General features: G+C 47.4%; 1 protein-coding gene across 2 annotated transcripts in view; it reads right to left on the bottom strand.

Annotated features, from left to right (window-relative positions):
- The window catches only part of ABTB3 (ankyrin repeat and BTB domain containing 3), a 219,755-nt gene extending 210,597 nt beyond the window's left edge, over positions 1–9,158 (bottom strand). For both annotated transcript variants that reach the window (XM_083462146.1, XM_083462147.1), the window contains exon 1: positions 5,061–9,158. In XM_083462146.1, the coding sequence (XP_083318272.1) occupies positions 5,061–6,300 (1,240 nt within the window). In that variant the 5' untranslated portion in view covers positions 6,301–9,158. The remainder of the gene's footprint in view (positions 1–5,060) is intronic.
- Positions 9,159–15,580: the final 6,422 nt, after the last annotated feature.

Raw genomic sequence — 15,580 nt, 5'->3', positions numbered from 1 at the left:
AGCTAGCAAGCATAATCTTGTCACATGCTGCTTTTTCATTTCCCCCATAGGAATGAATATTAACCATTCACTTATACGGCATGAGCTAAGGGATACAGCTAAACCTTGCCCTGGTAATCCATGAATGTAAAATGAGAAGGTCCTCCTTTCAGCTGTGTCTCATAATGCTACTTGCTTATCTGTTGCACCACCAGAGCCATTACGAACTAAGCTAAACTGTCTATGGATGGTCTTGTGTTTGACCGTCTGGACAAAGCTAAGCCACAAGCCCTGGCTTAGGTGACACACTAAGCCAAACCATGGTCTAAGATCAGCACAGGAGCAGAATGACTGGAGAGGAGCAAAGCAGCGACAATCTCCTCACCGGAAGCCTGAACATTGGCTCATTCATGCTAGGTTTGGCTTCGTGTTATGTGCAAACTGGGCCATAATAACAAAAGGAAAGCTAACACTGTACAGTGTTAAACATGAGTCGGTCATTATGAAATATCCTTTTGTGCCCTTTAGAAGAATCTTAAAATACAACAGAGTATCAGAACAAGAGATTCCAATCAGTTGCTTCAATTTGGTTCCCTTGATTTCACCATTCTTCACCTTGGCTTGTTCAGATTCTGGTTTTGCCTCCCAAGGTTTATATCAGAAGGGTACATCTCTTGGTGGAGGTGAGACACACATAATAATGCAAACACAGCTTAGATCCCATTGAACGTGAAAGCTCATACCGCAGCCCTGCACCTACTGTATGCATGCATCTGAATAACATACTGTAATGCCTTTCCCTTTATGAAGCTGTCTGGATTTGTTGGCAGGGAGGAGAAGCATTACAGTTTGGTTGGACACCTTTTTTAAAAGATGAAAAACTATCCCAGGGAGGCTGATGCATCAGCTTTGTTGCATCTTCTGTGCCTGAAGCTTTCAGTAAACAAGCAGCGACATGAATGAAATCTCCCCAGCAAAAGACTGCGTTGAGCAGCTCCCACGTAACAAAATTTTATTTCTTCTCTCTCTCTGTCTCTCAGCTTCAGTTACAGTTCTAGCATTTCCTGTGGAAAAATGAAGGCTTTTGAAGTGTGTGTGTGTGTGTGTGTGTGTGTGTGTGTGTGTGTGTGTACGCAATATGCAGCCCAAACATATGAGAAGCCTCTACAAAAATATACACAGCAGCGAAGAGGGAGACAAAACAGAGGTACTCAGCCAAACACTCGGTCCTGGAGTTCACTGCAGATGTTATAGTAAATAATGCTCAGAGACGTCCCCCTCCCCAAATATCTCTTTCCTCCCTCCCACCATGCCATCCACTGTAGCTGCAGTTTCTGGGGGAGGGGGGGAAGTACCACATGTGTTTTTTATCCTTATCCACACACATACCTACTGAAAAGGAAAAGCCAGGAATGTCAGGAAGTTTCCCCTGCCTCCGCCACCAGTCCTTAACAGAACTGTGCACATTTCTGGAGATGCACAAGTGAAGATAATAATAACAATCCTGGTCCCCGTCTCTTCCCCCCACCAGACATCCCTAGATCTGTATGATTCAAACCTTATGGGTAGCCACCAACAGTTCAGTGCTTTGCTCACAAATGGGAGTGGGGAGAGAGATGAGTGGGAAAGGGGCTGGTAAAGTGAAAAGAGGGGCAAAATTCAACGAAGAAGCTGGTATCCATCCCAGGTTCTCAGCTTTTCCATGTTCCATTAAAATTGTTAGAAGTTAAGGGGTGGAAAGGATTTGGGGACTGTAAAAAGGTAGGTTTCTTAAAATAATTACAGTATACTGCTACCTCACATTAAAAATAAAAATAAAAACCTACTTAGCAGTCTCAAAATGAAGAGGACATAGGAAGGAACTGGAATGAGGAAGCAGCAGGGTGGGGTTTATTCATGATTGCCTCAAGCCCAAACCTGAAGGCAACCACCAAGCTCTGTCTTAGTGGTGAGCCACTAAGGAGAAGAAGGAAAAATGGGACAGGATTCAAAGGCCTTGTCCTGCAAATTGGAGGACACCTTGAGCTTTCCTTGAGCTGTGTGCACACGTGCATGGGGACAATAGCAATGGCTTTTTGAATGCACATGCACCCAGTTTTTAGGATCAGTTAAGGGCCGCATTCATATTTCAGTGTCCTCGTGTGCTTTCTGTGTCACGTGTGCAAAAGGTTTGATGTGAAGCACACTGTCAGCCCTCCATTGTTCAGTGTAAAACCTACAGCCACAAACTTCATTGTTCGGTGTAAAACCTACAGCCACAGACTAGGCAAGCAGGAAAACTCTTCCAAACTAGCTGGCAAGAAACATGGTGACCGTCACAGCTGTGAACAGAGGGAGAATAAAGTACCTCTCAGTGGTGGCTGGTGCCCGTTGGGACTAGTAAAACAGAAGGCAGAGCAGCCTACAGTAGGTGGTGCCAAAGCCAATGACAGGCAGGGCCAGCTAATTTGTCTCCTTCCTCCTCCCAACTGAGATGAAGGAAGAGGAAACCTGCAGCCAGAGCCACTCCCTGGATTGGTTGTAAGTGAGGAAGTAGACAGATGGGAGCTAACTAAGGGCAGACTGAGCTCAGTGGGGCAGTGCCCCTTTCCACCCAATGCATTCGCTGCAGCTGGTACCTCTGCGGTTACCTTTGTTGAAGAAAGATCACAAATTTGCACATACCCTCCCCTTTCCAGAGTATCCTTGGTATGAGAAAATCCAGACTGAGGGAGAGGAAAGTGTGTGGAGATAGCAATTTGGAGGAGGTCATATGGACAATGGCAAATTAATGGAGGTGCAGGAAGCTTATAATCCACTTCAAACAACAGTATGGATGAGCCTCGTGTGGCTGAACTAGAGTAGTGGCAACGAAGATTAATCAGTGACATATCCAAAGCCATTTTGAAGTCGTTCATGTGAAGTCTCTGGGAAGCTGGGAGCTGGCACTCTTCCCATCACCTGGGCTGAGGATTCCTTCCCCTTTTGTAGCATGCCAAATCAGCTGCTTCTTAATTGGCTGTGGCACATCTGGAAAGTGTGCAAAGTCCAGTGGGATTTGGTGAAACTAAGGAGCCCAGCTCCCCAACAGTTGCTAATGCAACTATTTGCTTACTGTTTTATCCAACCGTGTCATACTGCAATTGCTTTCTGTATGCTTGGCCTTTTAAAAATATTTTGCTGATTTTATTTGTGTTTTACTGATAATTTTAGTGTGTACACCACTTAAGACAGTTTTATGATTCAGAGGTCTATATAAAATATGAATAAATAAATGTAACATACTGAAGGTTTGAGGGAGGCTGAGGAGAACAACGTAGAAAGCTGCCTTATAGCAAGTCAGACCATTGCACAAACCTGTCTACACTGACTGGCAGTGGGCTCTCCAGATTTCAGACTATCCCCTGCCTGGAGATACCAGGGATTGAACCTGGGCCCTTCTGTATGCAAGGCTGATGCTCTGCCCCTGAGCTATAGCCCTTCCCCTAAGAAGTAGGTTATTATTCTAGAAGCCAGCCAGGTTTACAGATGGGTAGATTTTAAAGCAGATCCCTAAAGCATTGCAAATAAAAGAATGCAAGAAATCTAAGATGGTGATGAAGCCAATCTAGGTGGAATAATTCCCCCAGAATGCCCAACAATGCATCATACAGTGTACAGAAGAAAGACAGCCCTCTTGAGCATCCCTACCACCCCCCAAAAAACTGCTTCCCTATTACCTATCTCCATGCACTACAGGTAGACATGAAGTGCGGCCGTTTACAGCACAGTCTCACCATTTCTACGCCATTATCAGAGCAAGAGGCAATATTTCAGGAACACTTCTGTTCAGATTTCTTACCAGAACTACATTTTACCTAGTGACTACACAAGTGGGTGCAAAGCACAACCACATTCAGCATGGCCATGAGCATCTCTGCACAAGAAATGTCTGGGAACAGCACACAACCCTTAGCTCCGAGCAGTTTAGATAAGCATAGTTCACAAGCTTTCTCCTCAACACTTAGCATTGCAGTGTACATCTCTCCACTGAAAACAATTACAGGTATGCAGCACACAGCCCACTTCAACACAGATACTATCAAAGGAAACAGTATACCACCTTCTCTAAAACCACCTGACATCTTGTCTTTACAGTGTACAGCCCTTCTCCAAAGACAACCACAGAATACAGCTCTCCATCAAAATTGGGCACAAAGTATAGCCTTATGCAAGAACACTATTAACAGTAGACTGAAGCTGCCACATTCCAGAGCAGGGAAGAGACCTTCTTATTCAACAGCTGCACAGCAGGCAGAAACTGAAGCTTTTCCCTGTATGGAGATTTGGTGATGAGCAGCAACTCATTTCTCTCTGGCATGCTACACAGGAGCCATGTCAGAGGGGTGAATTGGCAACCTTGGGAGAGCAGCTTATTCCATTGTTACAGGTAAGTGGAAATCAAGTTCAGCCACTCAGCGTTAGCATCAAGAGCATGGATGTAAAACCAACAACAGTGGATGAGAAATAACATCCCAACTGCACTGCCACTCTCCCCACCCCACCCCACCCCAACAACTCCAAGGTACCTCTCAGGAAATACCATTAATTTTCACAAGCAAATAATGAGTTCAATGGGAGCTGACTCCCAAGTAAGCACAACAAAAGTGCCTGGAGTTGCCTCCGAGTTCATTTACAGATTTACAGCACAACCCTAGACACAAGTCTCATCTCTTCACTGAGGCTTCTCTCCCATAAGGAACAAGAAGACCACCAGCTCTGGAAGCCGCAAGCCTGCATAAAGATTGCAGTCTAATAATGGCAAGCAAACTTTGCAGGTGCAACTCCCATACAAGTCATCCTTTGGCCATTCCCCGCCCACAAGATGTTTGGTCTTCTCCTGTAAGGGCCAAACACCGTGTGTCCCTCCTACTGGGTGGCCCTCGGAGGTGCACAGACATCTCCCCCATCCACCCCTAGTGGGCAGGCTGCGCGCACGCACGCCAGCCAGCCAAGCGCGCGCCCCGCCTGCAGCCCTCTCCCCCCTCCCCCCCCCCCGCCCGTCCCTGGCACTCCAACAACAACAGGTGGGCAGGGCCCTGCGCATCGCCCGCCTGACTCACCGCTGGCGTTTTTCCCGCAGATGAGGTGCTGGTAAGGCTGCAGCAGCCCCCACAGCTCCGAGTCGTTGTTGACCGTCTGCTCCAGGGACTCCAGCGTAAACTTTGGCGCTTCGTTGCTGTGGTGGTGGTGGTTGTTGGCGGCGGCGGCGGCGCTGCTGCTGCCGCTGCTCTCTCGGTCCTTGTTGTCCGAAGCGGCGGCAGGAGCGGCTCCAGGAGCCGGAGGAGGCAGAGCGGCGGCGGCGGCGGCGGCGCCCGAGCACTGGCCCCGGTGGTGGTGCGGTGGCGGCGGCGGCGGCGGCAGCTGAGGAGGGTTGTTTGGGTGCTGTTGCGCCTGGAGGTGGTGCAGGTGGTGCTGGGGGTGGAGGGGGGGCGCGGCGGCCCCGGCGCCCAGCTGCAGGACCCTGGCGTAGATCTCTCGGAAGAGGTTCTCCATGCAGGCGGTCAGGTAGATGGCGGCGTGCTCGTGGATGCGCACGGCCACCCGGCTGTCCACCATCCAGCGGTAGAACTTGCCCACCGAGAAGGTGAGGCCGCAGCGGGTCGACTTGCCTCGGCTGAAGCGGTCGCCGCCGCTGCTGCTCATGTTGTAGAGCGAGAGCGCGCCCAGGGCGGCCGCCGTGCAGCTGGAAGCCAGGCTCCAGCCCAGGACGATCTCCATGGCGCTCTGCACCTCGTACCTGGTGCACTTGGCGAAGCGCAGGCTCAGGCGCTGAGCCTCCCGGGCCAGCCGGACCAGCGCGCGGCTGACCAAGGTGGACAGTCTGGCCAGGGCATCTTTCGAAGGGGGCGCTCCGCCGCCGCCGCCACCGCTGCTGCTGCTGATGGTGGTGGTGGTGGAGCTGGCGACGCTGCTGGAGCTGGCGGCGGCGGCGCCCACCCCCACCGGCCCCCTGGCCTCTTTGCGCTGCAGGAGGAGGAGAACCGCCTCCACCTCGTCGAGGCTCCAGGGGACCTCCTCAAGGTCAGGCAGCAGCCTGGAGCAGTGCTGCTCGGCGCAGTCCAGCACTTCGGAGTCTTCCACCAGGACAGTGTTGACGGTGTCAAAGCTGTTGTGTCTACTGTGCATCGAGTCAGTTAGATGCTGCCAGCCGTTTCCTCCATAGGGGTGAGCCGCGTGGGGGGAATCGGAGCAGCACAGAGACAAGTTGGAGGACCGGACGGAGTCTGCCGCACCACCATAACCCGAGTCGAGGGTCAGATCTTCCAGCGTCCTCACCACCGTCTTACCTCTCCTTGCCATCGCTGCACTTCATACTGCACCAGCAGGAAACTTTGAGAAGAGAAAGTAACAGACCTGCGCCCTCCTCCTCCTCCTCTTCTCTCACGTACTTATTTCGCAGCTTCCTCGCTTTGGCACGCGCGCAGAGCAGCTCCTTCGCGATCAAAATAAAGAAATGCCGCCGCCGCCACCCGCAAACGCGATGCGCACAGGCATGGGAGAGAGCGCGCGAGCGAGCGCGGCCAAAGGATCGCGGCGTCGAAGGTCCCTCGGTCTCTTCCCCAACTCCCGGCGGCGGCAGCAGCAGCAGCAGCAGCGCTGGCCGCCTCGGGTGCTTGTCTCCTCCTCGGTTCCCTGACTCCTGCACTGCACTAGCCCGCAAAACCCAAGCCAACCAAAGAACGGCAGAGGCGGGAGGGGCGGCTGGGAGAAGAGGCGAGGCTAATGCAAATCGCACGCAGAGAGATCCAATGGGAGCGCCGATGCTAATTTCATTGCTACCTTTCTCCCACCCAACCCGCCCTCTCCCCTCGCGTCACTTTCCCCTCCCCTTCTCCCCCTCTCTTCTTTTTGGAATTCGTAGTGGGATCCACAGGCTCTCCAAGCCTTCTCGCTCTCTCCCACGTTCGCTTGGGTGCGCTGAGCTGGAAGTGGGTGGAGGGTTTCCTTCGTCGCTGTCTCGGAGCCCGCTCCAGTGTGATTTTATTTGTCTTTCTCCGTTACTCTGCAGTTGAGAAGTGCGGGGAGAGAGAGAGAGAGAGAGAGATGAGGGGAAGGAAAAATAGGGCCAAAAGTGTGAGAGAGAGAGGAACCCGCAGGATATATTTAGCTGATCCAAAATAGACGGTGGGAATGAGCAGCAGTGATTTTCGTTTGCTGGACCAGCCCTACAAATTCCAGACTTGGCATGCATTTATTTCTCTGAAGCAGGTAGCAGAAATTAGAAACCAAGATACGAAGGCTGCAGCGGCGGCAGCTGCAGATTCTTGCCGGAGTGCCTGTCGTCTCCCCCCTTCAAGTTGCTTTGCACACTACAGCCCTGAAATATTAGCATTCCAGATCAGAGCCAGGAAACCTTTTTGGGATGTGTGGCATCTCCTCTGCAGGTGAGGACCTGTAGTCTCATGCCTTTTCCTTAACGCGTGCTGTGGGGCGGCGGGGTGTGTATGTGAAGGGATCCGAGCACCGTTGGCACTGGCTACAGAATGCATCGTTACAGAGGAGCCCAGATGGCGCAGCAACACGTACTTCAAAACAAGGAGGAGGGTGACGAAAAAGAGCCTCTGCGTGGTGCAGAGTAATGGATTTGCTCGAGCCTTTCCTAACCAGCCCAAGATTATCTAACGCCAACTCAAAACACGAGCCCTCGAGGTGCCTGGCTGTAATACACATACATCCCAATCATGATTATGATGCTGTGTATTGATAGTTTATGTTTAATCCTGAGCTGCCTTGGAGGACGCAGTTCACTGTGGGGAAACTGTATGCAGGTTACATTAAACTGAAAACGAAGCACTTCCCAGAAATATCTTGGCACTGGGATGCAGAAGCTGTAGCCCTCCAGATGCTGGCTCCAAATCCCACTGTCCCTGACTGTTGCCCCTGCTAGCTGGGGCAGATGGGAGTTGGAGTCCCAACCTCTAGAGGGCTGCAGGTTTTCCCCAGCCGTCTGTCATCTATCCTTTAAGCCAGGATGTCAAACCTCAGGCCCTGCTGGGTTATCAGATTTAATACAGAGCATCTCAATAGTGGAACCGTTTCAGAGCCAAGAAGCCCCAAATGGGGAATGGCATTAAAAACAATTGCATCTAGTACTCCTGATGCTTCCACATGGCTGGGAAGAAACTCAGCAATCTCAGTGTATTTCAGTGACCATTTGGAGAGGAAGGACACTTGCATGGCCACTTGGGGGTTTGCCTATAAAGCCCACTAATTAAACAGCAAAAGACCTTGCAGTGCCACCAAGATCCACTGTAACCCTACGTTTACTCAAGATTTTAGATTGTAAGCCCCTTGGGGCAGGGACCTGCCATCCTGTACTTTTTAAAGCACCAGCCACACGTGTGTGTGTGTGTCAGAAACAGCTGGTGCAGCAGCTCCCTGCTCACGCTGTTAGCTCAACAGTCAGCTGCAGAGGTGAGCCAAACAGCCTAGAAGAGGCTGGGTAGGGAAGTCCCACAAGAGAGTGAGATACACTCACACAGCCAGGGGCTAAAAGCACAGCAAGCAACACATTTAGAGGCAGTTCCAAGAAGGGAGAGAAAGCAGTACAGGTAACCATTTACAGCAGCCTTCCACTGCCACAGGTAAGCTTGCCCACATAGGAGGAGGGGCACTGACATAAAAAGGGCACCAGAAGATGGCACTTTGCCAAGGGCCTTCTCAAACCTGGAGGCAGCCCTGGCAGGTGACATGCTTCACCCACAAACTTTTCACCTGAACCTGGCACACTGGCTGCCCAGGAATTCTTCTGCTCTCGACACACTGGATTAGCTAATTCGCCATTGGGAGTGGTTGCAGCACCTTCAGGAGACCAGGTCCAGAACTAAGAAGAGGTTGCAGAAAGTAAAGGCATGACCAGTGGCAGGACAAGGGGGTAGAGCTCAGAGGCAAACAGTGTAGACCAGGACAGATACCCTGCATCTTCGGGGGCAATATTTTTGAAGGGTGAAATAGAAATGTATTTGTAATCTATTTGTCATCAGAGACAGTGAGTCAGCAGATCCCTTTAAAATATAGTTTTATTTGGAAATGTTTATGATTTGAGACAGTTCAGGTTCCTACTCTGTATTTTATGTTACTGATTTATGTGCTACTCTCTCAATGGTTACCATCAGCATTCATTTTCTTGTGCATCTTTTCTCAAGTTTGCTCCTTGTTCTGTTACTATTTATTTTTTAAAAGAATGTATTAAATAAAGAAAACAAGTAGCAAATTTTGTCTCCCTCTATGGGACAGCAATTAGTCATGCCTGTCCCAAGCATACTGATCTGCCGGGGGGAAATGTCTGAGCAAATATTAATTATAACATGCAATAATTTTCCTGCAGAAATTCAGATGAGATTTCACCTGAAGCGGCATAGATTAGATTTCACACAGCACACGTAAATAAAGAAAGAAACTGACAGGAAGTTCACACAAATAGGAAATGCCACTGAGCTTTTCAAAGGCCCTTCCTAATGGGTTGGATTCCAAAATGGGAGTCCAAGAACCATTTTTTAAAATTACAATTAATAAATGAACAATGAACACACTAGATATTACTGTCAACATACTGGAACAACTAGAACTGATGGAAAGGCTTTTGTTGACTCTCACAGCAAGAGTCCAGTGTGGATACTGTAGCTTATGTTGCGTAACAGGAACGAATAAGGTCAAAATAACAAATCAGAAAGTAGAAATGTTTGAGGGCCTCTGTTTCCTGGGATGGAAAAACACTTTGAGTTTCTAGTCTGATGTTGTTGCTATTTTATTGATGATGATGATGATGATGGATTCCATCTATATTAGACACTCCCAAACTGCCTGAGCAGAACTAGGATGTAGCTGATCTCAACATTATTTCCTAAAGTTTATTTTGCTCGGTGTTAGAAAGAAGTGAGCCAGGCATTTCAAAGTCAATCCATCCATCTGGACAGCAAACAGAGGCAGCTTCTACAAACCATACCAGGAGGAACATAACACTGACACTGTTTCCCCCCCTTATGTATCATTATTTGGTCAGAGTAATGAGAAACGGATTGTGGGTGGAGGCGCATCCTTAAAAGGGGAGTAAAAATGAACTCAGCCAAAGGTTAGCTCCCTTCTCCACCCAAGAATAACTAAATCACTGTAAACAAAACAGTAAGAGGTCAGCATAGTTTATACTATGGAACAAGCCCAACATATATCTCTTTTGATGCAAGCGTTATCCCCCCCAGTTTCTCTAGCCTCTGATTGATATCTGTTTTTATTAACCAAAGGTGTTATATTTTCTTAACTCTTGTGGAAACACTTTTTAGTCATTTATAAACATTCACCTTATACTCATTACCATCAATATAAACTACAGTGATTAACTAAAGTAAGATCACATGACTTAACTTTTAATTGCATCTGCCCAGGCAAGTCTGGCCCAACCATTAGGCAGAGTGAGGCAATCACCTCAGATCTCATGTGCTGGGATGCAGCATACCAACAACAACATTTATTTATTTATTCCTTACACCCCACCTGTCTGACTGGGTTGCCCCAGCCAATCTGGGAAGATTCCAACAAAAATATGGGAAAAACAACAACCACAACAATAACATCAAGCATTAAAAGCTTCCTGAAGCAGAAGGCTACAAAAAATTATGCAGTTTTTAAAACTCTTTTACATCTGCCAGGAGGGCATTCCACACTGTGCGTATGACTACCAAAACAACTTTCTGTCTAGTTTCCTGTTGCTTCACTTCTCACAGTGAAGGAACCACCAGAAGTTGGACCTCAGTGTCCAGGCTGAACAGTAGGAGTGGAGACGTTCCTTCAGGTATACAGAGCCAAAGCCACGCAGGGCTTTAAAGGTCAACACCCCACCAACTCCTCTTGAACCCTGGCCATCTACAACCCTGTCATACACCTCCTAAACTAGCCTGCTGCCCACAGGTGCCCTTGAAGATGTCATTCCATTGTCAGGACTGACACAAGATTTACCTACAAGTCTAGTCAGCCTCTGTACATGGAATGAGCACGGGGCGCCATCTTGTCTTTTGCTTCATGTAATAAACTGTGTCGGTCTGGCTCTCTGCCCAGGAAACTGTATGGAAGGACTGGTGGCCTTGGCATTGGGACTTGCTAGTAGTTCCCTGGGTGATATGTGTATGGAATTGGCCCAAGAGCCTTCATCTTTTCCTCAAAATGGCCCTCTTGTGAAATTAGGCCCACAGACTCATTCTGCTTTGTGTAAGAGACTAAGACCACATTCATACCATGCATTTAAAGCACTATGATACCTCTTTAAACACTCATGGCTTACCCCAAATGATTCTGGGAGCTGTCATTTGTTAAGAGTTCTGAGAGTTGTTACAAAGCTACAATTCTCAGAGTGGTTTAACAATCAATCGCTCTTTACAGGGAACTCTGTATAGTGTGAATCTGGCCTTGGAGTAATCTACTGTACTCCTTGTGGCCTCTCCACTTGCTATGGCAAAGTAGAAAGGGCCTAAGCTTGGGAGAAGAATGACTCCATATTTTAATACATCTTTCCTTGGCTGATAGGATGCCATGCATCTTAATTGACAGAGAACAGTCCTCTTTGAGGAACTGTTAGAGGCTGCCATCCATTTGAATGTGTTCTCTGTCCAAAGGGTTTCCTGGTCCAAGTGTGGCTTCAAGATAAAGAACCATAAGAAGGGGGAGCAGCAGGAGCCTTGAAGCTGCCCCTCTACAACTTGCAGATTGATAGCAGACTGAGAATGTGCAGGTCACCTGGTCCCATTCTTCCCTCTAGGTAAGATCTATTGCATTTATATTTAAATCAGAGTGAGGGAACCTTTTCAGCTCCATGGACCAGATTCTTATTGAATCCCAGCCTCGTGAGCCAAATTTGACAGGTAAGCAAAGAAGCCAACTTGTCAGTCACCTGATGTCACCCTTAGGAAACTTGCTGGTGCTATTACTCCAGCACTGGTTGGTAAAATAAAAACCTGCTTTGATTTGCCAGTGCACAATTAGGAGCATGCTTGAAGGTTCCAATTGAGCATTGGCAGCCACATCTCTAACTGCCCTGCCATCACATTCGGTGTCAAGTGTTGGGGAGAACAGGAGATTTTGGGGAAAACAACTTTACAGGTTAAGTTTGAACCCCTGGTGGGCCAGAAGTTCCTCACTCCTGTTTTACATGATAGCAAGTATTTCTAAATTTGCATATATACATATAAATCAGCAAATGCAATTTTTCTGCAACTACATGCCCTCTTTCTTGGGCTCCATGATCACTGCAGATGGTGACAGCAGCCACGAAATTAAAAGACGCCTGCTTCTTGGGAGAAAAGCAATGACAAACTTAGACAGCATCCTAAAAAGCAGAGACATCACCTTGTCAACAAAAGCCCGTATAGTAAAAGCTATGGTTTTCCCAGTAGTGATGTATGGAAGTGAAAGCTGGACCATAAAGAAGGCTGATCGCTGTAGAATTGATGCTTTTGAATTATGGTGCTGGAGGAGACTCTTGAGAGTTCCATGGACTGCAAGAAGATCAAACCTATCCATTCTAAAGGAAATCAGCCCTGAGTGCTCACTGGAAGGACTGATCATGAAGCTGAGGCTCTTCTCATGAGGCCACCTCATGAGAAGAGAAGACTCCCTGGAAAAGACCCTGATGTTGGGAAAGGTGGAGGGCACAAGGAGAAGGGGACGACAGAGGACGAGATGGTTGGATAGTGTTCTCGAGGCTACCAGCATGAGTTTGAGCAGACTGCGGGAGGCAGTGGAAGACAGAAGTGCCTGGAGTGCTCTGGTCCATGGGGTCACGAAGAGTCGGACACAACTAAACAACAACATGCCCTCTTAAGGTCCTCTTTCTTTAGTGATGCATTCTCTCCTTTTTGGCAATGTATGGCAATGTACATACAAGCTGCACTGAGCAACCCCAAACCTCCTTTCTAATTTCCTCCTTCCTTCTCAGGGTTAAATGAAAAAGAGCGGAGGAGACAATCTGCAGTTTCTAAATGTGGCCTCCCTAGTGGTGCAAATAGAATGCATTTCTTCATTGGTCCCTGCACTGGGCCACATTGCTGGAGGTACCTAGTCTAGTATGGGAGAGAAGTGGGGAAACGCTTCCTTCCTTTTAACCTGGAGCTAGTTCAATAAAATATATTTATTCCAGGCTTCTCAGTGCAGCAGAATTCATTAAACATAAATCAATGTAATTTATGAATAATCCCAAATGCCACATACCTCTGTGTCCAATTCTGCATCATACAACTGCTTTGTGCAAGGCCATTACTTTATTTCCAGCAACAGGGGCTGCTGCTATTGTTGTAGCACGCTGCCCTGTGCTGCTGTGACTACATGACATTCTGCTCCAGTGCATTGACACTGCTGACACAGAACCTATCCTAACCCTCCTAAACATGCATAAGGTGGCACAATACCTCATAAGTCAGGCTGCACATCTGTCATATCTGCTACAAGGACTAAGTGGAAGCTAATTTGAGTTGGTAGCCACAGTATCATGGCCAGTGCGTAGGAGCTAGTGGTAGATAAAATTAGAGCTGCAACATTTAATAGAGTAATAATTGGCTAGATTAATTTTAAAACATTGCAACAACTAACCGCAACTGAAGCAGCAGATTTTATCTATCTATCACATAGCCCCCCGCCTGAGACTCTGGCAAGCCATTGTCAGTAAGTGTGAACAATTCTGAACTAGATCGACCAGTGCACCTAATCCACATAAGGCAACTACTTATGTCCCTGATACAAGTGCTGATAAAAATAAGCTTGACAAGAAGCACCATCTTAAAAGAAGAGCACTCATTTCTCTTTTAACACAAGAGGCTTGCTTTAGGATTATTTTCATGGATCGAATAGTAGGGTGGTGTGTTGTTGTTTTTATCTATCTATTCTCTTTATTTTATTTTACTGTCTTTAATTTTTTTCCCTCTTCCCCCATCCTTTTCTTCGTTAAATTTTCAAAGCAAACAAATATTGCATTTACCCAGATGGGCACATTTACTCAACAGAATGGTCAGTTAAAATCCACACAATTAAGCAATTAATTGTTGTTATTATTAAGTTCCAGCCCTAGTTAAAACGAGGTGTGTGTGTGTAGTTCATGAGCACAGAAGGTAATCTCACACATTAGCCAGCTGATCAGAGTTATTATAGTTGCTCAGTCAGCTTCGTGCATTCTGTCACAATCCTTAATAAGTCTGGATCAGGATCCTAGAGGAATGTGCATGCAGTACATTCCATGAACACACCCATATATATATTTTTCCAACAGAGTTTTCTTTTGAGAAGGCGCCAGCCCCTTCACTCCACCCCAAATTGCCCTTGAACGTCCTGATCTCAGATAATAGCTTGAAGGTTAAGTATGACACCTTAACAAAGGAGAAATTGAGGGGTGTGTGGAATAGGCTATACGCAGTGGTAGATTCTGTCCCTTTGGAAAACCCCTCAGGCAATCCCAAACACCACACCACCCTCACATACCAGTAGCAGACAAACTATTTAGAGTATGGGAATGGACTGTGGTTTATTCACTTTGCACAGCTGGTGACTTAAACAGAGATTCGTGTACTTAAGAGAAATATGATCCACCAAGCTGCCACTTCCAGTTCTTGTAACTTAAATATCCTTCAAGTCAGCAGATGCCTAAAGGCTTAGCAGTACAGAGGACTAGTGAAGTGGCAGAGTGTGTCCTAGTGGGAGAAGGGATATACTTTCTCCTTTGCAGCCCTACGGCTCCCCAATGAGCTGTATTTGAAATAAAGGCCTGCAAACCATGCTTCAGTGATAGTGTTTTAATAAAGGCTTTTCAGCAGGAGCTCACCGCTGTTCAATGTAGCAAGACTGAAATTTGCAGGAATGGCTTTCACCACCAGAATAGGTTCTATTGTTTACATGCCACCCGGGGTCCCAGGGGAATTCACTTCCGCATCCTCATCAGAAGCATCTATTAAGTTCAGCGGGGCTGGAGTAGCAACACAATGCACACCCACCACATCAGCCACACCGATGCTCAGGGTCTCTCTCTCTCTGGATTGGAATGACAGTCTTGTGAAAAGGCTATTTTTACCCAGCCATTCACAGGATTTAAGGTGGCTGTCAAAATGGAAATAAGCCCAATGAAACAAGCATAAGATCGCAGTAAACAATAATTAAGAGGGAAACTGTCATTAGTAACAACAAGAAAGGAGTCATAAAGGTGGAGATTTAAGCATTTTTTAAAAATGCTTGTTTATATCTAACAGTTGTTACCTGCTGACCAAAATTACATAAAGACTGGTGCAAACCCCCAAGAATCCTGTTCTACGAGTGTGACCTGCAACAATATGTTACAGGATAAACTCATAATAGGATTGTTCCTCTTCATGGTTCCAACCATGCCTTCCTCCAGCAAGCCATTCTATTCCCATATCTTCAGTTTCCATTTTTCTTTTCCAGTTGACATTCAACATCTGTCATGTTCTGGTCTGATTTCACAAAGGACAAGGTGAGGCAGGGTCAAAGCTTGCCAGACCACGGTTAGCTATAAGTGAGAAACTTGCTCTAGCGAAGGTTGGAAGTAGAATGAGGCCTTTTAAGCCTCTGTCTCCAGATGCCTTCCTTCAGT

This window comes from Podarcis liolepis (genome assembly GCF_965112155.1).
Source record: "Podarcis liolepis genome assembly, chromosome: 10".
Classification (NCBI taxonomy): domain Eukaryota; kingdom Metazoa; phylum Chordata; class Lepidosauria; order Squamata; family Lacertidae; genus Podarcis; species Podarcis liolepis.
This window is presented reverse-complemented; position numbering and strand designations above follow the sequence as displayed.